This window comes from Coloeus monedula (assembly GCF_965178545.1).
Source record: "Coloeus monedula genome assembly, chromosome: 2".
NCBI classification, from domain to species: domain Eukaryota; kingdom Metazoa; phylum Chordata; class Aves; order Passeriformes; family Corvidae; genus Coloeus; species Coloeus monedula.
The window spans coordinates 28,863,360-28,888,332 of record NC_138782.1 but is presented as its reverse complement, the minus strand read 5'-3'; the positions used below and the strand labels follow the sequence as shown (position 1 = coordinate 28,888,332).

The window sequence follows — 24,973 nt, the reverse complement described above, 5'->3', positions numbered from 1 at the left end:
GTATTAACTCTTGCCATTAAAGGCAATGTAGAAGGAAAACTTCTCTCTCTCTGAATATTTGATTGCTTTTGAAATGGATCAGATTTAGATAAAACCAGGACCATTTCAAATACTTTGATATTTTAAATTTTGATTTATAAGTGTTTGTCAGCATTTAGAAAACTATCAAAATAGCTTTTCTAATGCTGGTCTGTTTACATGATCTACTTAGTTGTTGCAGTTCAGGGGTTTTTTTGACAATGACTATTGAGAAACATTGCTTTCATTTACAGTGTCTTCAGCAAACACACCTGCTATTGATTGTCGTCTGTTTAGAAACAGCCTCATTTTGGGTTTTAAAAGGTAAGGTTGTTATATGAATACCTTTTTTTTCCTCTGTACCAAATGTTCCTCTCTTTCTTGTCTTGTTGAGCAGGAGTTTGTACAGTTTTTTGCCCCCTGCTCTGTGTTTTAGAAGTAGCATTCCAAGTCAGTTAGGGGATACTGTAGTTCCTGCTTTTCTCATTTTCCTTGCCTCTGCTATTCGCTTGAAGCATTATATATAGTAGATTAAAAAAAATTTCAGTATTCTTTGGTCTATGGTATTTACCAGTATATAAACTTAGGGTAGTAAACATTTGGGGAATTTATCTTTATTCACTTTTTTTTATCAACAGCTATGCTAATGTAAAATTTCACTGAAGATTATTACTATTAACCTGTAAAGTAATAGGGTGCTTGATGAAGACGAAATACCAGTAGGAGCCGGGCATATTTTGCTACATCTGCTATCTTTCTGTGCCCTCTGGGTTAATATGGCTCCTGAACATTCACATGTAACACCTAGTTCTGAGCTACATTGCCAGGGCTTTGTATTCACAGCCATATGGTTCCGTTCTGCAAGGCAGGTTCCTTGTGAACTTGCAAGGCTGTCTCAAGCTTATGCAAGTATATGTGAATTAGCTAGCAGTTCTATCATGCACTGCTTGCCCCAGTCAAACATTTAGCACTGGGAATGATAGGTTTTGTTTTCAGCATGCCTCCACCACAGGGAACAAGAGAAGTCACTTAATATTGCCACTTAATATTAATATACACTCAGGACCAGGGTTTGAAGGCTGATTTTGTAATTTCCTGGAGTTTTGTAATGAGTGTGAGTTCGAACTGTGTTTGGGTTGGCTATTAGTAAAACCTAACAGGTAAATATGACCAAAATAATTCCCTAGTAAATTGCATGTTCTGTCTATCTGGCTGGTCCTGTTGTATCATGGGAAAAGGAGGAGAAAAAGAAAGCCAGTGTTGAAATTGGTTAGCTAGGCCCTGGCTGGCCTTGGCATCCAAGGGATAAGTGAAATACTGTTTTAGATCCAGTAAGAGTATATTGCTATTCCTTTGAATAGTCAGTCCCAGAATTATCTGTTTCATATGTATTAATTAAAGTAAGAGATTTTCTAAACACGTTTTCTCTCTTTAAGTATCGATAAATGTCCAGTTGAAGTAGGACTTTCACTGGAAAGCAAACCTTGCCAATGTTTACCACCCACAACAAATGCTAGCCTGAAATATCCCTGCTACTGGCAAACTGTGCAGGTGTGCAGAATGTGATTTAAAGTATCTTTAAAATGTCATCATCTTGCTAGCAAACTAGTTGCTAAAAATCATAGTCTCCTCAAGTGAAACAGTTACTCCCCTCTTAGTGAGAACAGTTCCTACTGTTATTGGACATCTGGGCTAAAAACTCAGAATTCTGATGGAAATTAAGGTTAGAGGTCTTTTGGTGTGATTTTTTGGGGGGGTGAGGTGGTGTTTTTTTTCCTCTTTTTATTGCAGCTGTCCTTGCCACATTTAAGTGTGGCATAAGTTTTGTTTATCTGTTTATATTACTCTTTTGTTTGCTTTTCTTGCTACCTGGTTTCAGACACTGTGTACAAGGTTGCCTGTGCTCAGATTTTACCCTTACATTATTTCTGAAAGCATGCCCACTCATGTTTCCTTTTCTGTTTTAAACTTAATGGCTAGAACAGCCTGAGCATGAAACATGAGGATATGATAGGAGAGAAGAAAGACTATTTGTAGATTTTGTAAAGACCACAGCAAAATTTTATGGCAAAATGCAGGTCTTGAGTGTTCAAATGAACAAAGTTCAGGATTGGAGTACAAAAGTACAAGATAGGGATGCCAGGGATGCATGAACAATGTCTGTGGCAGACTAGTTTATGGATTTCTGTTGAAACTGCTCTTCTCTAGTAACTGCTTCAAAGTATTCCCATTCTATTTGCCTGATGTGCCATTACTATTTCAGAGTCAAGTACTTTAGGAAATTGATGCATTTGATATCTGCAGTTCATTGTCATCCTGTCAGTGGTGGAGTGAGTTCACCCAACAAAGCTTAACTAACCTCACAGATGGCATTTTCTTTTTCCTCTGTGTGGACCTGCATTTGACTCATTCTCAAATACAAGTGGCAGTTGCACAGAAAGAAAAAATGTTTCATAGGCTTGAACCTCCTAAATAAAATCCGAAACTTCTGTGAATGCTTTCAAGTTTTTGTGCGTCTGTTCACACTGACATCTTATTTTCCTCTAATGAGAATTACAGGAAGATAAAATAATATCATAAGTTTTTGTTCTCTTACCCTTGCCTATGTTAATGCTGTTTTATAGTTGTTGGAAAGTTACAGTTCTTGAAAAGTTATAGCTTCTAACGAGAATTTTGAAGTTCTATGAATTACAGGAAGACATCAGGTTTTTAATACTTGAGACAACTGGTTTACATTAAGATGTCAGGGGTTTTATACTTTAGTGAACTGGTTGATGTGATTTTTGGATGTAACCTCATGATGTACAGAGAAGTGTTCTTCCCCAAGTTCTGTTCCAATCTATGAGGGAAGAAATTCTATGTTTTGTTTTCTACTTTTTAAAATATTACGTGTTTTTCTCACTGCAGTGAACATTATACTTAAGAGATTTGATTCATTTCTTTTTTTATAATTAGTATAAATACATCAATAGCTGCCCATAGTTATCTTGGTGAATTAAAAGTCTAATGCACAGGAGACTTAGATTTTTTTTCTAGTAAATTCCATGTCATAAGTATTTTCTATGTAAAGTGCAGCTTATTTGAAGGAAGCTTATTTTCTTGAAATGCTAAATAGAGAAATATAAAACAAAAAAATACAATTAGGATATGTTAAAAAATTGAACTAAGACCAAAACTAAAACACTTTCTAGTTCGTAAGTGATCTATTTGGAATGTTGCATTATTTTAAGTTTTTTAGCAGAAATTATGACCATATAGTGTCCTAAAAATTCCTAAACTTACTTTGTACAAAATTAATTTAAACAGTATGTAGCAATTATTGTATTTTAATTTTATCTAAATAAGATCCTCAGTGTTAATGTTCTGTGTTGTTTTAAAGAAAGCTACAAGAGTAAAATAATTTTATTGCTTTTAATTTGTTATCCTTTGCTGCCCTCTTCAGCTCAGATGATGTACATCTATGGAGCAAGGTAAGTGGAGATAAAACTGTAAATAAAATCAAGATTCTCTAGGCATTGCATGTTTATAGTGCATTATTGTAAATCTGAATTCTGAGACTGAAAATTGTAGACCTGATTAATTTGAGCAAGAGTTCTGTCAGTGGCAGACTGTACCAAGTGTGTTGAATTGAGTTTTCAAATTGGACAGTTAAGTGAAATTGTGAAAAATCAAGTGTGTTACCATGTCATGTAGCTTATGCTACTGCAGTTTCTAGATCAATGCAATTACAGCTGAAGATGGCTGTAGCTTCTGGAACAAAGTCTGCCAGGGTTGTGCCATCTGACATCAATTCACTTTCCTGCCCTCCCTAAACTTTCTTCCTATCCTCACGTGAGTGCTAATAAAATAGTAAGGCAGACTTAGTTTTCCAAAGCTCCTGTTATATGACTTGAAGCATCGAAGTCAAAGCCAGATAAAAGAAATTAACTGGATGAAATCAAAGGGAAATTAGTGATCATGTTGCCGACCCTACGTTAGGGCTACAGTAGAAAGACACGGCAATATAACTTGGTCAGTAGATTTTGCACAGCATTAGAATAGAGGAGATGTTGGCAGATGCTGCTTTGGATGTGGTTTCAGGATTTGGGAAGGGATGCATTGTGCTTTTTGTTGTTATTCTTCAGTACTGTAACTGCTGAGTAATAAAAGTACATTTTAGGTTTTGCAAAGAAATCTTGGAATGAAATGGAAATTGGGATTTGGAAAGTTACTGATCACTGATTTGCATAAAATCAGTACAGGATTTTTTGCATTTTACTACCTTTTACTGTTATGTGATGATTCTCGTGAGAGGATGTTTTTGTCTACTGCCTCTATCCTTCCTTTTTTGCATAAAAAAAAAAGGAGAGCAGGGAAAGAAAAAAGGGGATCTCTTATTGGTCCCATTATGAAAATAATTTTGAAGGACAGTTAGAGAGCTGAAGTGATTGTAGTCTGTGAAGTTAATACGTAGAGTTAATTCTGCTCTTCATCACAATGGAAGAAAAATAAATTTTGTTGTCTTCACTAAATTTAAGAGTCAGTACATGCATTGAACTTCTAAAATAAGAAATGCTAACTTGGGAAGTAAATAGACACGAATAACATTACACATGTTTTGGGACAATTCATCCCTTTTAGTATTCTGATATTTGATTCAAAAGAACTGTTGTGACTTCCTTGGATTTTATTGCAGTGTGTATTGATTTGTCATAGGAAGATGAGGGGAAAAGGGCAGAAAAATGCTGTAGTTTTACTGTGAACAGTGTTCATGGTGTTGGCAGAATGAAAAAATAATAGATAAGATATTCAGTTGCACATTTGGTATTTTCTGGCTTTACTTACCCATTTTCATCAACAATTGAAGGTGAGGATTCCTTTTCTTTTGTCATTACTTAAAACACAGCACTTTGGCAGTGAGACTGCATCTCCTTCTGACTTCTTTGAGATTGCATTCTAGAATCATGGGAGATAAAACAAAAATTCTTGAAACACAATTTCAGTTTTTAACTGAAGATTTAAATCTTAAAAATTATTTAATTTCCTTAAGAACAGTGAAATGATTTTTAAAGTGATGTCGTTTAGCTTAAAGTATTTGTAGGTAAGGTGTGGGGGCTTTTGGGTAAATGCTTCTTTTCTTTCAAAAGAAGTAAAAAATATATATTTCTTTGGTTTGCATGATGGATAAAATGAGTGCTAAATGTAGTTGAATGCAATTAATTTTTATGAAAGCATATTTTGTCATTCAAAATTGCACTTATTTACAACAGCTTATTTACAACTAGCTGTACTAGTTACCTTAATTCTAGCAGAGCATAATAAATGATGTTCCTTTATTTTGTTTTGGTAGCTGCTTCTTTAAAATATAAATAAAAAGAAGCTTTATAGGCCAATTTCAGCCTTTTGGTAAATTGGAACATAATTGTAGCACCTTCAGGAGTGCCACTGGTTAATACTTGCTTTAAGCAGTGTCTTAGGATAGCTAACTTCCTGTAGAATGATGTATAAACAGAATACTAGAGTGTTCTGTGTCTTAATGCTATACCTCAGAAAGCATTTCTGTTTGCAATATTTTTTTCAAGAAAACCCTATTATTTACCAAAAAACCCCTTTGTGTTTCTTAGGGAATGACTATGATGTGGTAAAGAATAATACTTTAACAGAGAGATGCTTTATTATTTTGAGAATTCAATTTCAGATACTATTTGTCCTTGCTTGCTTCTTTTGGCTGCAATGTACGATTATTCTGTCTTACCAGATAACAGAACTGTTGTACAAGGATGAACGTTATTGCCTGACGCCTCCAGGACCAACTGGTAGAGTTTCAATTTCTATGATTGTAACTTATCCACAAATCCGTTCTTCTGTGTAATGATGGGTTTGAGGGATTACAACAGTAAACACTGATTGCTTCTTTTTGAAAGTGAAATTTGAAAACATGTTGGGTAAAATCCTGATTCAAATAATCAGAGCATATTCTGTGAGATCCACAAGATTTTTTTTTAGTTATAAGAAAATCTTGCTGATAATGATTTACTTTTCTAAATTTATAGATCAAAATGGAGATTTAGAAGGAATACAGTATCAGTGCTTAAATACTTTAAAAAAAAAAAGAGGCAGTCTTTCAACCTACTTTTACCTTTAGTAGCTCTTCTGATTTTGTAAGGTAACATATCACAGATTTTCTACCTTGAAATAAGTATACTTTTATGTTCAGTGTGGTTTTTTTAAATAGAGGTTTGTTTTTTCCCCCCTCCTTTTGGAGCCAGAGGGACAAGGAGGTATGGGGACAGTTAATCTTTGGGAAGACAATACTTGATGCTCTTCCTGTTCTTGGAAGGGCTACAGGACCCCATATATTTTTGCACTGCATAGATAAGAAACTTAGCACTATTTGCTAAAATCTGTTCATCTTGACTTTGATTGGCTAATAGGCAGTTTCTTCAGTGTTAGTTGCTCTAATGGTTAAAATATTTTTGTATGCTGTTATATTAATATTACAATACTTAATGTAGCTTGGTAATGGAATATAAGGGGTAAAATGTACAGAATAAATATGCAAAGTGTTAGAAATCTGTTTTTTCTTTGGAGCAATGACAAAATATTTGTGGCAACTATTTGGGGTAGCAGGCAGGAAAGGGGGGGAAGGCCTTGGGCAGTACCACTTCTGTCACACAGTAGTGGAAAAAAATAGATTGAAGTAAGATTCTGTACTGAAAAGCTGTCACTAGGTCTGAAAATAATTAATATTCCTTTCACTCACCAGTTAGATATGTGCTCCCAAACCACATAATCTCTATGCCTCAGTGATCATTGTTGCCATTTCAGAGCCTCTCATCAGGGTGACATCTCACACCAAAATGATTTCTTATAAATTAATCTTGATAACATGACAGTCTCGGTAATTTTAGTGGAATGCTTTCTCTTGTTTTTTTCCACAGAAGCTGTTGGCTATTTTCTTTATCACTTGATTGACAGCATGAGTGACTCAGAGGTACAGGCCAAGGAGGAGCGTTTGAGACAATACTTCCATCAGCTGAAGAAGATGGTACCATTTCATTTTTTGCTACATAATGCCTGTCCTGCCTGACATGTATCTATTAGGTTTGAAATTGCTGCTTTTAAGTACAACCAGACCACTTCTCAATGACATGCAAGAGCTGGAGACTTGAATTACGTCTGAGATAATTTCTGTTAGACAAATTTCAGTTTGGTTGTGTTTCAAAACTCATATAATTTTTTTTCCCCACCTCTTGGTACAGAATATAGTTATCCCTGCAACCCACTACAGCGGCATTTGCAGACTGCTGGACTCCTCTCAAGTTCCTGAATTAATTAAGGTCTGTGGTTCTATAGCAATTACTTTGAATCTAAAAAATCTCTGAATATATTCTCCTCTGCAAAATAAATTTTCGCATCAATATCTTCATGCAGTGATTATATGTAAGCCTTTTAACCTTTCTGTGATTTTTCGCTGTTGAAGCTGGTTTCATTTCTAATGTGAAAGGGATACATTTAATAAGTGCCGTTTCAAGTCAATGTAATAATGCTGCAGAACACAGCTTTTTTTACCATTGCTATTATATAATTACCTTAAACCTTTTTAGTTATGATATGCTTACTTAGAGATTGAACTTTGGGGGGGATTAGTGATATTTTTGTCTTACTGAATTTCAGGATGCAAGGTTACTGTGTCATAAAAAATCCCTGCCTACCGCCAACATTCCAGAAGTAAGTAAATTCACAGATAGCTATGCTTGTTCTTACTGTAATAATACTGTTTGGATATGGGGTTTAGATGAAGTGTAATCACTAGCTTTCAGATCAGGGAAGTATATTAACGTTATTTAAATCTACCATTTTAAGTTCAGAGGTTACTTTCCAGAGTAGGAGTAAAGGCTATCCAGATTTTCACATAGACCTGATACTTGACCTTGGAGTTGGCTGAGGTTTCATGCCTCAGTTTCCCTGTCTGGTAAATAATTTTTTCAAAGTTCTAGTTAGTTAACAGTAGTGGTTTGAGGCTTAATCCATGCTTGTAAATTACAGTGATCCACTTGAGTGGCAGGAACCATATAAATCCATACTGCTTCTAATGGTTGAGTGTCAAGTCTTTACATTTTTGATCTGAGCAAAGTGGAGATGGAAAAAGAAACACGCTTCTATTCCCTACTTCCCTAAATACAAAGAACTGAGTGTGAGAGCAATAGGAATGTTGACCTTTGTAGGTATGCGACTTAATGTTGGAGGGTTTTTTTTTACTGTATTCTGGCTCAAGTCTTCAATTAGTATGTACTATTTAAACAGATAAAAGCACCTTAAATGATTAAAAAATTTCTTCGAGTATGAAAGAAGAGGATTATTTTGTCTGTCTTTTATTAAAGTGATCCGACAAGTTGTTCAGGGAAGGGTGTTTTTGCAATTGACATTCTTTCTGTTACCTCCATTTAGAGTGCTAAATCTGACGTGTCTGCTTTGGAGAAGAAACTAGAAATGCGAAAAGCTGAAAACCAGCCTATTACAGATGTCTTGAAACAACTCATACATGCTCTTTGTGAAGAAGAGGTATCTTAAGCAATGCAGAGATAATTGGAAACACATAGCTATATTTTTAAAGGGACATAAATGACTGTGTTATGGAAAGACATAGTTAAGCAAAGACAAGTGCAGTGCTTCAGGTTTCATGGTTTGATGCTTATAAATCAAACATAAGTGCAAAAAGCAATTAAATCAAAAGGTTAACTAATTTCAGCAACACCTTGAATGGCATGTTTTGGGGTTGCTGAAGTTTGTTTACAATAATCTGCAAAGTGAATGATAGTAACAGCTGTGATAGGTTTATCATACATGCCAAATGTCCTTTCAAGCCATGGCTCCGGTCTCTTATATCTAGATTGTCAAGCAACTGATACATGCACTAGTCATTTGCAATTCAAATATTACTAGGTTGTTAATGCAGGGATTGAAATTCCATTTTCCTGCAGGAGGAAAGCTCTTCTGAGATAAAGGGTCTCTTGCCTTCATTCGGCAGGCGTCCAGCTGTAGTTTACATTCATTTAGTGTGTGTCTGTAATTTGTGGGGTATCACCACACTTTTGTTCAGTTTCTTGTTCAGTATGATCCTGCCTATAAAGCTGTATATATAGGAACAGTAACAGTTGTGCAGATGATAGCACAATATTCTCTGTTGCTACGAACACAATTTTGAAAGAGTTGTGTATCTCAGCCGTGTATCTCTACAGTTTTGCATATGAAATAAGCCTAGATGCAAACACCATTGCAAGTTCAAAGTGGTCAAATGGATGAATAAGAATTTATAGAAAAATAAGCTTTCTATGGAATTATTAAGTAGTTTCTTATTCTTTAGAAAGTAGTTTTGTTATGTGCTTGGCAGTGTACCAGGTGAAAATGGTTATGAATTCCAAATAAGTAAGAACTGGTTTAGAGTATGGGTTAATAACATTCATGGTCTCTGGATTAAAAAAAAAACCAACAAGTCTCTTACATTAAAAAATGCAAGAAAATTAAATGCAAAGCAAGAACATTTATTTCAAAGTCTATTCTCAAATTAATGTAAAAGGTGTTCTACAAAAATAATGTTTGCAGAACAGCTTTCACTCTTAAAATTTGCTAAAGCATTACAGCACTGTTTTCGTATGTGTTCCTACACTACTAAAAGCACTAAAGCAGTCATGTAACTGTACACTGAATGTATAAGATTCAAAATGTCAGATTGACTTTACCTCTAGTTCACATCTTTGCTTTGTTCCTTTTTTAGAATATGCAAAAAGCCCTTGAAGTGAAAGCCAAATACGAACCGGACATGGTTGTCGGTGGCTATGCAGCCTTAATAAATTTGTGCTGTCGACATGATAATGTAGACGAGGCAATGAACCTGAAAGAAAAAGTGTAAGTACACCGGCACTGAAACATGTCACAGAGATTTATGCTGATACACAGACCTTGTTGAATTAAGTAGGTTGAGTATTAACCCCCTCATCCATTTTTAATTAGTTTTCCCCAACAATGTATGTGCATTTAAAACAGTCATGGGTGTGGTTTTTGGAAACAAAAAATTTGCTTTGTGTAATTGAACATTAGAAGCAGTTACTTCGTGTGGTCAGTAATTTTTTTTTTTTTAATTTCGAAAAAGGCAGATTGCTACATAAGATGTGTTTTATTTTTATTTTAAACATACATACTGTCTAAATTGAAGCTTGCCTTAATTTGCAGTTAAAAATAGGTACCTGTATTGTGTGTTAGAAAGCACCTAGAATGGGTTCAGTATGCAGGACACCTATATTGTTTTTAGAATAGCAGTGTTTGAGTAGTGTTATTTTAAGACTGTCAACAAGCATTTTACTTTAAATTTTTATATTCAGTTCTTTGTACCTTGGCTGTAAAAGTTAGCTCCCAGCTAAAACATGCTATGCATGACTTAGCCTGGAGCAAATTCCTACAGATGATCCTTGTATTTACCCCTTTCATTTTTCTCTTGAGAGGCTCCTTTTGGTCTGATGCTGTAGTGAATCAAGAGCAAGCTATATGTGACTTTCAGGTTCTCTCTCTCACAAAATCCTTGCTCAGGTTATACAGTAGGTTGGTGGGCAGGTGCTCGTTACACCCTGCTAGTGTTTGAAATTAGGTGAAGTGACTGAGCTGTCAATGTCAAGAACTTTGCCACCCTACAAATAATGGTTGTGTCTTGGCTTTGGCTGCACTTCCGTTCTCACACAGTCCCCAGAGGGAGCTTGCAGGAAGTGAAATTCAGTCTTCTGCCGGAGTTTCACGGCAGTAACACATTTTTACTGAGCTGCCTCAAGGTAGCCTCATATTGCAAAGAAGTGTGTATTTGGATTGTTATAAAAAAAGGCAGCAGTGGAGGAATTAACTTTTAGTACTTCCAGAGAAAAGAAGCAATACATAGCAGAAACTTCAAAACAATAGATTTTAACTAAGGTGAATAGTTTCAGTCTCTCTATCAAAAAAAATGTAGCCCTGTTCCAGTCATCTGCACTTTTTTCTTCCCAGGCTTCTGAAAAATACCCTATTTTATGCAATAACTACCAAATTATTAATTAAACCATCTGACTCTTTCTCAAAAACATAACCTTTGGCTTTGGAGGGTGGGAAGGTGCGTGGATAATATTTTTAAATCATGTTCTAATGGTGCGTCTTTTAAATTCTAACAGATTTTTCCTTTAAGACTTACTATCATTTTTAGCTCTTAGGGCTGTTGCTGTTACGTACTTTTAAAAATAAATATCTTTAAGCTGAAGCTATAAAATGTGAGCCTCTGTTGATAAAATTCTTAATGCTTTAATTTCTAGCTTCCCTAAGAATTCACCTGTTGCTCTTGACAGCGGAAAGTACGTAGCGCTGGTAGAAGTCTTAGAAAAGCATGGTAGACTAGAAGGTAATCCATTTGCTTTCGTTGTGTGTTTCTGCTATATAATAAAGGTATCTTGCCTCAAGAATAAAAATGTGAGTTGATATTAATGGTATATCATGTCCTGAAAAGTGCTTGAACATTTTGCATACAAATTTGCATGTGAATTCAACCAGAGATGCTTGGACAGTGCAGGCCATTAGTTTTAATGGATTGGCAAGCTTGTCATTTACATTTGCACAGCTCAGTGCTTTTTGCATTTCTGCAGCTAGTTTTTATTAGCATTGCTGTTTGGATTGAGTTTGAAGATCATGACTTATGGCACAAATTGCGTATGTGCCTAGACTAATGGCTTTGTTTTTGCTTAAGAAGGTCTGAAGGCTGAACATAAAACCTATAAACATAACCTCCTCATAAGAGCCAAGTACTGCAAAAAAATAATTTAACTTTCCATAAAGTATATATTTTTCTGGTACTATTCTTTTTTGTGTTTCCTATTGAATTTTATATTCAGTCTGTAAACTGCCTGGAAATTTTGGCTTTTTTAATGAGTGTTCTCCCAACTGCCTATTTCGTATTTCTAGATGTTTGCATTAAGCTGTTAGCTCTTTCATTTTTGTAATTTAGTCTAATGTAATTCTGTGATTTACATGATTTGGTTGATCTTTAAAAAGTCATTATGTCATTAGCTTTAGAAGGTGATTCTGAATATTGAGTTCTCTGATTTTGTAGAGTAACAACTACACTAACACAATAAAACATGGCTCAAACCATGTAATGGTTTTATTTAAAACACTGTAAAATAAAACAAAAAAGCTAATAGAGTTTTTTTTCATGTAAGATCTGCCTTTGAAATTTGTCTTGGCCTCTTATTAAGCGTACTGTTAGAAAAATAGTAAACAAAGCTGATTTGTCCAAATCATAAAAAATCAGATCATGTCTACCTCTACATTAAGCAGTTTGAAAATATGAGTTTGCTTTTAAGAGCATAAATGTCCCTCAGAAAACAAAATAATTCATAAATATAGCCAAATGTAAAGTGGTCAAAACATTCTGGCTATGCAATAATTAAGAACATTCTAAAAATGCACTTATTCCGTATACAAAAATGTTTGTTTCTGCCTTACTAATGAAGCTTAATGAACCTAATGTTTTAACATGCAGTCTGTTAGAAAGCTTTCATTGGCTCTCCTTGGCTAATTAGTATCGACACAGCAAACAGGCCCTATCGGTATCAGACCATTAGTCTGGCTGTATATACAGTGTAAACATATCTTTATTATCTGGCCTCGTGACAAGCCATCTGCTGAAGAAACAATGGAGTGATTTAGCAGATGTTAGCATTGAACGATAAAAGCATCCATTTAGTAGAATCTTGCAGCTATAGGGCAGACTGTGCAGGGTTATGTGGTGCAGAGTGGGCACACAGTTTCTATCTATAATTTGTAGTCAAAGTTGCAGCAAAATGATAAAACCATGCTATTGTGGATTTATAATTGTAGTCTCGTTTAGAAATGCAAGTAGTAATTAACTTGAAATCGGCATTATACACCAGAATTTACATTCCTGCTGGGTTTGAAATGCTGTTTTAATAGCAGTTTGTTTTCCCTACATGAAATTACCTAAGGGTCTTTTGTGTTGTTTCATTGTAGATGCTATTAACATTCTAACAGAGATGAAAGAGAAGGATGTTCCTATCTCAGGCAGAACAGTTGCATCTTTTCTCCGCATTCTTAATGCCGCTGCCATGCGAGGTGATGTTGAAACAGTGAGTCGATTACATGAGACCATTGCGAACCTGGGCTTGGTGCAAACTGCTGCCCTTCATTCCCCTCTGATTACAGTTCACCTTGAAAAGTAAGCTATGCTTGGGCTTCAGATGAAACAAGTTATGATATTTATTTGTGTTCTGTGACCTGTGTACGCAATTCACAGCTGCACGTACATACGTGTCTGGAAGTGCTCACGCACGTGCAATACTGAAGTGATCTTGGAGCAGTAATGAACAAATATGTTTTCTTAATTTAGCTAAGTCTCTTTTCATCAGCTAGACATCGTGTCATTGATCTCTGGGAACAACAGCTGTGTTTTATGGGCACATCAGAGATGAAGTGGCTATATGTTGGAATATGCTTATGAATTAGTTTGTTCTAAAGTCTGTTTGACAAAATAGCTATTCAGAGTGTGATAGGTACAATCTCAGCCTTTGTGGTGAAGTGGAACGTGTTTTCACATCAAAACAGCATTATTTTGCTGTTTCCAGAATATGTCAGGTGAGTTGCAGGGCGGTTGTTGAACACTGAAGTATTCTTAATTCACGTAATCCAAATAATTAGATATCATTGCCAGTAGGCTGCTGTGTTGCGGAATTTAAAATTCAAAGAAAATACTATCTGATCTGTTATGTTTGAGGGGTTTTGCCTATATATACTTTTTATGCCATGTATTAAAGAACAGGAATTTCATACAGGCATTCTGGTGGGAAGCATCTTCAATTCCATGTGTCATATTCCTTTCCATAAGTTTTTATTATGAGGTGTAGTATATTTGAATTAATATACGTATGAACTATATAACAATTTCTTAATAAAATTGAGGCAAGAATCCCTTTTCCTTTACCATATGTGCAATCCTTTTATTAGTCTTTTGTGTGTCACTTCTGTAGTTCCTGGTTTTTCAACTCTTGCAGCTAGAGTTATGAATCAATTTCTTGAGATTTGGTTCATGTCAACAAAATGTTATTGGCAGAAATATAATACCTATGAAAAAAGTGAATTTTTCATAGTATCGTGTAAGTCAGCAATGTAGGGGTTTTTAGTTCTTGTAGTTATTCTGGGTATGCAAGGTCAGTATAACATTTTCTGTATTGAAAATTCTTGAAAAAGAGGTAACTCTTTGTAGATGTATGTAGATTCTCTTTTAAAAACTGTTTTAGTGAAGTGGTCAATGGTTAAGAATATAGTGTACATCTTCTCCGTCAGTAACTCTGCCTTGGTTGCATCACAAGCCAGGCAGATGTTTAAAAAAGTAATTTAACTGCAATCATATGTAACTAATGTGTCGGAAAAAATATCTGATCTGCTTTGCAGTGTGCATAAGAGCAGCTGCATTTTACATAATTGCTTTATGCACATCGACATGCAAGTTGTACCTGGTGCTGCTTGGGCTCTTTTCACTTGAAGTGTAGTGTATGATGATGTAGATAAAGGTGTGATCATGTGTAGATGAAAAGGGGGATAGTAATGAGTGTTACTTCAATTTGATTCCACATTCTTCTGCGTTAATGTTTTTAGTAGAACTTTCTGAAAAAGTTTCATTAATAAAGGGACTTTTGATGAGACTAGATTCATGAAGGAGAAAATAGTTCCAGACTGGAATTGTATGGCTAGAAATCATTGGTACACACCTGTATAGCTGCTAATATATTTCATATCTATAAATAAAATGCAAAGTAAGCTAATTTCCACGGGATTTTTTTTTATCACCTTATGGGTGGAGAGACTGCATTTTCTCTGATAGTAGACAAAATTCGGAAGGTGTTTTCTGCATAATTTGCTTGGGAGGAATAACTGCATTTTCACTGGGGTGTTTTTTTGTTTGTTTGTTGTTTTGGCAGGGGGGAGGTGGTGTGGTTTGGGGATTGTTTGTTTTTCTTAGATATGCAAAGGGTTTTTTGAAAGTTATGAGTGACTGAAATAAGTGTTAGTCATTTCTTTCAGTAGTAGTGCTGCTTATTTGCCATCCTACAGCTCAGGTATCATGCTGAAATGTTGTCATTTAGCTGCAGGTCATCAGCATGCCTCTGAAATTAGTTCTGGGGTATTTTTAAATGTTCCACAGCAGTGCTTGTGCTAGTGTTTTGTGTTCTTAATTTATTTCAAACTTTTTAATTGCCTGTAAAGGAATCTGTGGTTTGCTTTTGAAGATTTCAACAATTGTAGGTATAAAATGTTTTCATCTACCCCTTTCTTCCAGTCCTGAGTATTCTTAAGTTCTTGTTAAAGAACTAGTAGTAGTTCTAGTGCAAGTTAAAAGTGACAACTTTCAGCAGAGCATGGGAAAGAAAAAAACATTGATGATGGACAACATAACTTTACAAAAGCTGACATTCTAGTAGAATGGACATTTTGCCTTTAATATTTTGGGAAATAATTAAAGTAACTAGAGAGAGAACTCATACTTACTTTGGGGATTTTCTGACACTGGGTAAGGGGAGCTACCCCCCTGCATTGAATTGTCTGATTTTTATTTATAACCTTGAATAGTTTCTCAAGATGGGAAAAATCACATTAAAAATTGAGACAGTCCACATGATCTTGGCCTGTCATTTAGTGTGATAAACCTTCCTTGGATTGCGTGACAAAAATCTGCAAGGATATAAAGAACTTGTTTTCTTAAAGTACGTCTTACTTCTGAACTGTTTTTTCCAGCTGCTAATAATTAGAAAAACTTGTGTTACCTACACCGTGTAAAAGTTCTTAAAATTTTAAGGACTGTAGTTTTGGCTTAAGTTAACCTCATCTTTGAGAAAAGAAAGAAAAAAAACATCTTCAGGTTTGAAATTTACTAATTCCTGTTATAAGAAGTGCTCCTAAGCGGAGGGAAGAAAATTTGCAGGTAAACTATGAGAGCATTGTGTTACAGACCACATGAGTAAAATATTTTGTAGTTTTAAGTCAGGGAACACAAGCAATTACTATCTGTATCTTAAATGATAAAAAGGTTATAGTTGGATTGTTTTTCTTTAAAAATGGTTTGTGTATTTTAATACAGCATTGTCCAGCAAAGCATTATGTGCTCATTTGTCATTAATCTCGTATAAACCCATTTGGATGAGTTTTGTATGTAGTAGATAGAGCATGAATGCAGTGCCTTGACAATTTTCCTTCTGTTGTTTTCATGGAGTTAAAATCACCTGTGATTTTTTGGAGATAATTCTGTAGCACTTACAAGTTATTTGACTTGTATATGCACTTCTGAAAATAGGCATCTTTGTAAATTAAGTGGTATTTTTAGTGGGGGACACATCTTTAGTGGGGAGAGGTTTTTTTTTTCTATTTTTTAGTGGCTTTATTTCAAATATTGTATTAAAACTCTTCACATGTTGCAATGAAATTAGGGATGTTTGGCTCTCTTACTCCATTATTGCAATTAGGAATTTAGCATCATCAGTGCCAAAGGACAAAAGTGTCTCATTTGCCCTATGGGGACAGGACAGTGATAAGATGATTTTTCGTCAAGGATCATTGGGTCGTAATTAAGTTACATTCATGGCTATTGCTTTTTGAAGGATGATTGGTAAATGACAGGCTTCATGTGCTTGCTATGGACAGTGTTCACTAGGGTTTTTTCTCCCTCTGTCAGAAAATCCTGTTGAGTCTGATAATGTAAATGTGGCATTTTATTCTGAACAAAAGAGCAGGGAAATGAGCTATCTTGTCTAATCATTCAGTTGTTTAACACCGACTTCCAGTTTAGACTCAATTGGCTGGAAAGCACTTGACATGTGAAGTTAGTGCTGTTCCGAACGCATGTTTGAGTAAATTTTAAAGTAAGTGACAGCTAAATTGTACCTAGGGAAATTACAAAGCCTTCAACACAGTTAATTTTTTGGGGAGGATTAGTTGTAATTGCAACACCAGTCTCCTTGAAGATTCCTTAGTACAGCAAATGAACAGAAACACATTTAGCTCTTTCAAGAGCCCGTTCTCTTTTAACAGAATAATTTTTGTAAAGCTGATTGTACCTTGCTGAATTGACTTCCCTCTACACTAACATCTGCTTCAGATTTGTAGAGAGGGATTTGTTTTACCAGGCTACCCTCCACCCCCACCCCAGAGAGTCCCTTTTTTCTTTCTACCTCTCTAGTGATTTCAGGTTTGAGAGCTTTTCAATCAGTAAACCCCTTAGGTAAATTGCCACTTCACTAAAGCTTTATGCATAATGTTGCAGCACTTCAGTCCAATTAAAATCAATATTTGGAGTCTTATTTTTATCAGGCAGACTCTCTGGTTGTGAAAGTTGTTTATTACAAGTAAAAGGGTTAGATGTAGTGCTACATTCTTAAAGCAGGAGGGGAGTGGCTTGTTGAAAGTGAGGAGAGCTGAAGTATCCCTGCATGGTAGAGCCAGTCCTGCTACAGAGTGGGTCCTGCAAACCTTCACACAGCTGAGTAATTTTGGCTCTTCAGATGGCTTTGTGTGATTAAAATTGCCCACACAAATATTTTGGAAGATTGTACCCGTAATACCTTGGACTTCATAGCCATTCTAAACAGGAACCAAAAGAATCAAAAAACTTGGTGTCTTAACCTGAACATAACTAGCTGGAAAATGATGCCAAAGGAGGACTCTTCTGGGACTGCATAAGGGCCAAGCAGAATGTACTCATGGCTGAGGCTCCTTCTGTCATTCAAAAATAATAGTAATCTTCTTTTCTAAAAGAGCAAGTTTCAGTATTTCGGAAAAATACCCCTAATCTTTAAGTGGAACAGGTATTAGTCCTGAACAGATAATATTTGTGAGTGACTTAAATATTTGTGACAGACTTATTTGTGAGTAGTATCTGGCCAGCTCAAAATGAAGCATGGATCATCTATGTTCACATTTTAAGTACTGTGTATTCCAAGCTGATGCTGGAAATCTGATTTTTCCAACATGGCTATGAGTATATGGGCTTTTTTTTCCTTTCTGACTTGAACCGTATTAATTAAATAGTAATTTTAGACAAGGCTTTTAACGTTGTAGTAAGTATCCTTTGGGAGGATAAAAGGGTGTTTGACATGCATAACTTCTCACGGAAAGACTCTCAAGTACATTGAAATGTACAGCTGTTTGTTAGTTTAAAATCATTATGTCTAAAGAGCATTTTCTTAAAATGTAGAAATTCTTTTTTTTGCAGCTCTTTTTATGATAGTTAAGCACTACAAGAAACACATTAAAATGTTACCTCTACCTGAAATTTGAAGCCTACAGCCAGTTCCTTATTTTCATTTTCTAAAAGGACTGTAAAAACTGCTTACAAAAGTAGCTGCTGGTACTTACTTGCAATTAACTGCAGTTTGTGACAGTTAAAAAATACTGCAGGTTGTTAAATCATACAAGCTCAAGTACAAGTATAACCCTGATCATTTTTTCTTTGCAGTAATGGTACCAACAATTTCTATATGAAATCTGAACTTCTCTGTGTTTTATTGTTTTATATTTGTCTTTGCCAGATTTAGCATTTAAACGTTTTATAAACCCCATTCTCTAGTAAACTGTGGATGACTGGTTGGTTGACTGAATGCAACTGAACAAATAGATCTGATTTCAATAGATTCAAAACAGTTTTAACAGTAAGTCAGTGTGTAAGATACAGAACTCCTTAAATGCAGACTTATGCAGCCCCTTTGAGCAGTAAGTCCTAGTAACAAGTACAGTATTTCCATTTATTTTTGTCCCAGGTCTTTGCTGACATTTTTTCTCTGCGTGTGCAGTATTAATGCCTTCAGAAGTATACATGTAGGCGCTAGAAAACTGTTAATGTTACTGCTTGAATGACATTCCAGTTATTCATTCATTTATTGATAGCTTTGACCTAAAAACAGTCACTTTAATCCTTCAGGAATACAGCCGAGACAATACCATTGCTGTTTGAGCATCAGTCTGAAAAGCTAGATTTATCACTGAAAACTTTAATTTGAATGTATAAATGTTGTTGTGCCTCCTTAGAAATTGAGTAGTTTTCTGTAAAACTGGGGTTTTTTTTAGATGTTAACTGAACTTGCATCTAAAGCAGGAGAAAAATACTGATTATATAAATCTTTATATCTGACTATGGTAACTACCATAGTATTTCGCTTTTATGACAGTAATCTAGCCTGCAACATCTACTTGCAGTTTTGAAATTAACCTGTAATTTAGTCTTCACCCCAAATGACAAAAATTCAAATGACTCCATGGGGTGCCAGAAGATGCACTGTAAACAGGGCTCAGTAAGGGGGATAAGGTAGAAATCCATCATCTTAGGTTCTTTTTAAGAATGCCAGCGTTACTGAATAAAATTATTTCTTCTTCTGCATTTTACTCTTAAAATTTTTAAAAATATTGGCCTAGATAATGATAGTAGTTTAGATAGTTCGCTCTTCGAAAAAGCAAAATTTGTGCTGCACAAGAAATACAATGTGAGGAGAGGACATCTGAATTGGGCTTGTTTTAACAGTAATATCTTGATTTGTTAAGGTTTTGTTCATCAATAATAAGGTTGCTTCAGGAATGTTAAAACATTATTTCAAGTCAGCCTTCCAGCTACTGTTGTTAAGTGATTTTTGTTTTTAAATTTTTTTTCCTTTGGTAACTTACATCACCCTTATCAAATAAGGTTCTTGAAATCTAAAATGCAGTCTTGTTGACTGCTTGGGTACTTACTACATTTTGTGTGTGTGGTCTTGGTTTGTTTCAGTTTAAATCTTACCTGTCAAAGAATAACGTATTGTTTTACCAGTGTTTCTGTGGTTGTCCTTGGTTGTTTTCAGTGTTTTTGCTTTGTTTTGTTTGGTTTTGTTTCAAGATTGGGTTGTAATCCTTCGAAAAAAAAGGTCTGCAGCAGATGATGAGGTACTGTTAGTTGCACAGTATGAAAGGTTGTTTTATATTTGTTGTTACTGTGATTGTTTTTATGACTTTTCAGTTTTGCATTTTAATCATGTATACTTCTAAAGGTGTTAGTAATGTATACATAGGGGGAAATTCAGCACAGGATTGGGGTACCAAAAATGGAAATATTCTGCATGGTATTTGGACTTGCTGCTCAAAGGCTCCTGACTAAATGCATTTAATGCAGTCTTGCACGCTTGCTTACTACTATATGGATATACACTAGTGCCATGTCTCTGTGACATGGATAGGCCAGCATAAAACACATTTTGGTACCTTACTATATGGTTGAATTAACTGCAAAAATTGTACTTTTTATAGGAGAAGATATCTGTTGGATTCTGATTTTTATATAGAATGGAATAATGCTGGCCATGGACATCAACAGATGATTTATAGGCAGTCTGTTAAGGTGTAAAACCAATATAAAGCAGTCTAGAGAGCTGTGGTTATCAGAGTTAACTCTGGCAATCTATACTGAAACAAAAATATTGTGGAATAATTGTGAAGAACTTAAAAATTGGAAATGTGTAAACATAGACATAGAGGTAATAGAGTGTACATGGTGTTACTTATAAATGAGAAAAATAAAGCTGTTAAACACTTCAGTGAATTTTCCATGGAATTTGAGTTCTGTCAAGATAGGACACAGCATAACTTAAGAATATTGTTCAAAAATTAAGTGCATCTAATTCTGTGGAACACTCACACCTTTGGCTAATTTGTAGTGAACAGTGGTCATGCAATCAAAAATAATACAGTTGAGGGGGGAATAAACACTTGAATTATAGAGTGCTAAATGAATTTTCTGTGAAATTTTCAAGATAAAAGTGGTTTCAGCATGCATTTCTCCTGCTCAGAATGTTTTTATTCTTGTTTTGTTTCATTCCACAAGGGATGACATGCCTGCAGCTCTGGAAGCTTTAATCAGCTGTTACAAGAAGTATGGTAAAATTCTTCAACTTCATAACATCTACTGTAAACTGGTAGAAAAAGGAGATGCTGATCTTCTGCAAAAGGGTTAGTTGCATGTAGTCAAATGGTGTCTGCTAATATGAAGTGTTTTCTGGGGGTTTTTCTTCCAGGATTTGTATACAGTTTCTTCAACTGAAAGGAAAAAATTGTTTGTCTTTAAATGTGTAACTTTAAAGCACTAATACAATGCCTGCATTCTTCAGATAGAAAACTTGATTGTAATTTTAAACATAGAACAGCTCTGTTTGTATAATAGATTATTGAGCTCTTGAAGATGAGTGCTAATACTTGCTCTAGCTATGTATGTTGCTACTCAGAAACAAATTAATAGTAACACATCACAGTAATAAAACATCTGTTTTTCAAATAGCTGTGCAGTTCAGAAATCATATACCCTCACTATCTATGAGCAGAGCATGCAAATATAGTCTATTTTGTTGAATGTAGTTCAAAATGTAGTGCAGATAAACAGAAAAACATTTTAAATATGCTCAACCACAAAGCTACAACAAATTGTGTCATGTTGTAATCATTCTGTTTGTTTCAAAATTTATCCCCCTGTAGCTTATCTTTTGTGAGGCTTGGAAAATATTAGTATTAGGAATGTCTGACATAAATACTGAAATACTTCAATATATTGAGTAAATTAATGAGGTTTATTCTGTCTTTAGTTTCAGATTTTATAAGCAGAGAATATGGTGACATGATGGCTCTTTATGATCTCTTCTTCGCCTTCTTGCAAACCGGAAAATACAAAGAGGCCAGGAAGGTCATCGAGGTGGGATTTTAACTATAGTACTCTAATTTTGCAGTTATTTAGACTCTTAATTAGAAACATTTAAAGTTTTTAACCTTTAATTAGACTTGTTCTGATTCATGTTAATAGAATGCAATCCCAGTAATAAAAAACCCTCGGCCAGCTTTATTTTGTATAATTACCGTTCAGAAGAGAGGCAGTCGTCTTGAACATTGAAATTGTTTCCTCACTTTTTCAAATTTGCTCTTATATATCAAAATGATATTTGCATATTAAATATTGGATTGTGGAACAATTAAATTAAACTGGCATTCCTGGGTGTAAAGTTGCTAATCCTCTTTCCAAAGGAATTCTTTGTTCTTAAAAGCACTGGAATTTAATTTGCTGCAGACCATGCTCAGATTTATTTGTAATGCTTGTCTACAAGTTAATCAGCCAAACAAGCGCTGTCTGCTACTGTTTGGCATTTAATTTAGCATTTCTTCTCTCTCTCCCTTTTTCAGGATAGTAAGCAGCTTATAGGAAGTGGTAGGTGACAAACTTGGTCTATTTAGGATTAGTATATTTTATCTAGACTTGATTGAAATTGTGCTTACTGAAATTGATAAGTCAAAGGGGCAGCTGCAGAGTCTGCCCAGATTGTGATTATTTTTTTCTTCTTAACAGTGTTGTATATTTTTAAAATGCTGCATAAGTTTTCCAGTTAATATATGGGAGGAGGCATCTTGCAGAAAAAGTAATAGTCTGTCCTCAGTGGTTTTGTGTTAGGCACATACACAACTCTAACCTAATTTTGGGGTTTTTTTTCATTCCTAGGACAAAGAATGCTTTTTCTCCTAGTTCCCCTCAGAGTATTTGAAATACCAGCTATCCTGCTTGAATTGTCTAATGGAATTCTTTCATTTAAAAAGCCTTAACTGAAGATCTGCTTGTTTGTCTGTGGTGGAACAATACTGTCCTGCTGTGGGGTGTGTGGATATTGCTAAGCACAGTGTTGAAGCATTGATATTTTTGTTCTGAGAGGGTGTTTTGGAGCTCAAATTTTATAATACAGAAGAATAGAAATATCAGTATCTGACAGCAGATGACACTGAGGAGTTGAGTTCTTTTTACAAGTGGTTAAAGCGTATAGGAGGTAAAAGGATGAAATCTGAGGTTTCGAAGTAAAATTAAAGCTAAATGAGCAAAACTGTTACTTCGTGTGATTTAACAGCTCTTTCTTTGATATTGGCATTTAATTACTCAAATTTCTATTGGTGTCTGGAGATCAGTAATGGTGAATAGGATAGTAAGCAAGTTATCAAATTGTTGTGGCTTTAAGCTTTTGTTAAAGCTTAAAACATTTTCTTAAAACATGCCAGATTATCTCTGCAGGTATTCAGTATTTGGTGATTGATCATAAGTTACTACTAACTGCAGATGTTTAGGCATAACTCTGACCACCAAATATCTGGAGATTAAATGGAAGTCTTCCTGCCTTTTATGCTAGTTAAAGTATTTTTACCTAACTTCTATGAAGTATGAATTAGAGCTTTGTTTATGCTGTTGAGGAAGAGATGGTTTGAATTCCAGGGTTTTTAGTGGTATAGGAATTTAGCTATGAATAATATTGCATGTATTTTACTAGTGGAAAAGGTGTCACAAAATCAGTTACTATATGGTGTGTACTGTTTTAAGTATGCTTTTGTTATGTCACAAAATGTTAAGTATTTTCAAAGAAATTGTTTCTAAAAGGGGAGGACAGAAATCTCAAATTGATATTCTGCTGAAGAAGAAAATTGTTTGTGTTGTTTTAAAACATAAGCAAGTTCCTATTTGCTTTTTTTGTTTGTTGGGAAGTCAAAGCCTTAATCAGTGTAATGTAGAAGATGGAGTATGAGGTGTATGTGTATTCTTTCTCTAGTCCAGTGGGTTTTGTGACTAAATTACTCCTCTTGATGGTCATCTCAGATTACTTTTCTATTTTCTTGGCTTGTGAAATAATATTCGGTGAAGGAGATCACTTGGTGCCACTTTCTCTTTTAGATGCTGTTGCCTGTACCTTTAAGTGTGTACATTAATCAAGTAGTGCTGGTTAGGATGGTAAATTAATTTTAGTGATATTGTTTGTTTTGAAAGCATCTATGGAATTAATAAAGAGTATCTAAAAGGATAGTAATGAAGCCGGAAAAAAAATCCTTGGGAGCTAAGGAAATGAAGACTGTGCAGGATATGGTTGCTTAAATGGGATTTTTACTCATTGGACACCACTGCCCCTCTGCTTGCTCTTGCTGTTTTTAGAAATTAGAGGTACACTAGATGCTTATATGAAACTTAGTGACAAGTGCTGCTTTGAAAAACTTGGAACTTAAGGCCCCAGGAATGAAAAAATAGCTCTTCAATCTCAAATCTTTGATAAAATGAGGGCAGGTGACAATACTGGGAAAGGTCAAAGGATAAGATTTGAGAGAGATTATAAAAATCAGGTCAGACTTGTGTATGATACATTATCTGGCCTCAAGTGTATTGTGAATGCATATATATGCAAGATCATGCTGTAACAAGAAAGCTGAAAGCTCTGGGCCTCATCTGCTTGGTAGAAGAAGAGCAAGACTAATCTGAGAATGAGACTGTGAGAGACAAGGAAAGCGAAATAGAAAGGAGATGAGGCAAAGAATTTGTCTGACCAATGCTAGAACAGCTAGACTGAAGCATGTGGTAGTTTGGTAGTGTGAGCCTCTTCTGAGGCGATGCTGACTGGAAGAAAAGCTGTGATATTGAGAAGACTGGCAGGGGAAATGCAGTTTCTGAGGCATCATGGGGTATTTCTGTGAAAAGTTAACAGTTTGCAGTGTTGCTGGACTGCCTTGTTAAGCATTTCAAAGTTTTGTCCTCATAGACAATAGCTACAAATAAGGTAGCCTTGGCTGCTCTGTAAAGTCTGTTTTATTCTAGCTGTACCTGGATATTCCCGAGCCCCCAAACCTGTGCTGGTAGATGCTGTTTTGCTTTACACTGAAAATAAGTTCTACCAATGGCTGCTGTAGTACATCAAGACATGATGTAGTCTTCTTAATTGCACCTCAACTGATAAGCTAGCTTTTACCTTGAGTCCTTCAAAGATGATCATGTCAGAACAAAGTTGGCACATCTTTCTTCTTGCCCCTTACCACAAGGTCACATACTAGCATGCTTTCCCTTGGATTGGCACAGCATGACTTCTATGTCATCAAATCTAGC

At 35.2% G+C, this 24,973-nt stretch overlaps 1 protein-coding gene across 2 annotated transcripts in view; it reads left to right on the top strand.

Annotated features, from left to right (window-relative positions):
- The window catches only part of LRPPRC (leucine rich pentatricopeptide repeat containing), a gene marked incomplete at its 5' end in the record, with an annotated part of 87,389 nt that overhangs the window by 27,480 nt on the left and 34,936 nt on the right, over nt 1–24,973 (top strand). For both annotated transcript variants that reach the window (XM_082277214.1, XM_082277215.1), the window contains 12 exons: nt 273–342; nt 3,461–3,488; nt 5,756–5,813; nt 6,939–7,045; nt 7,260–7,337; nt 7,675–7,728; nt 8,449–8,562; nt 9,776–9,906; nt 11,328–11,413; nt 13,039–13,243; nt 20,918–21,042; nt 21,669–21,775. In XM_082277214.1, coding sequence (XP_082133340.1) covers nt 273–342; nt 3,461–3,488; nt 5,756–5,813; nt 6,939–7,045; nt 7,260–7,337; nt 7,675–7,728; nt 8,449–8,562; nt 9,776–9,906; nt 11,328–11,413; nt 13,039–13,243; nt 20,918–21,042; nt 21,669–21,775 — 1,163 coding nt within the window. The remainder of the gene's footprint in view (nt 1–272; nt 343–3,460; nt 3,489–5,755; nt 5,814–6,938; nt 7,046–7,259; nt 7,338–7,674; nt 7,729–8,448; nt 8,563–9,775; nt 9,907–11,327; nt 11,414–13,038; nt 13,244–20,917; nt 21,043–21,668; nt 21,776–24,973) is intronic.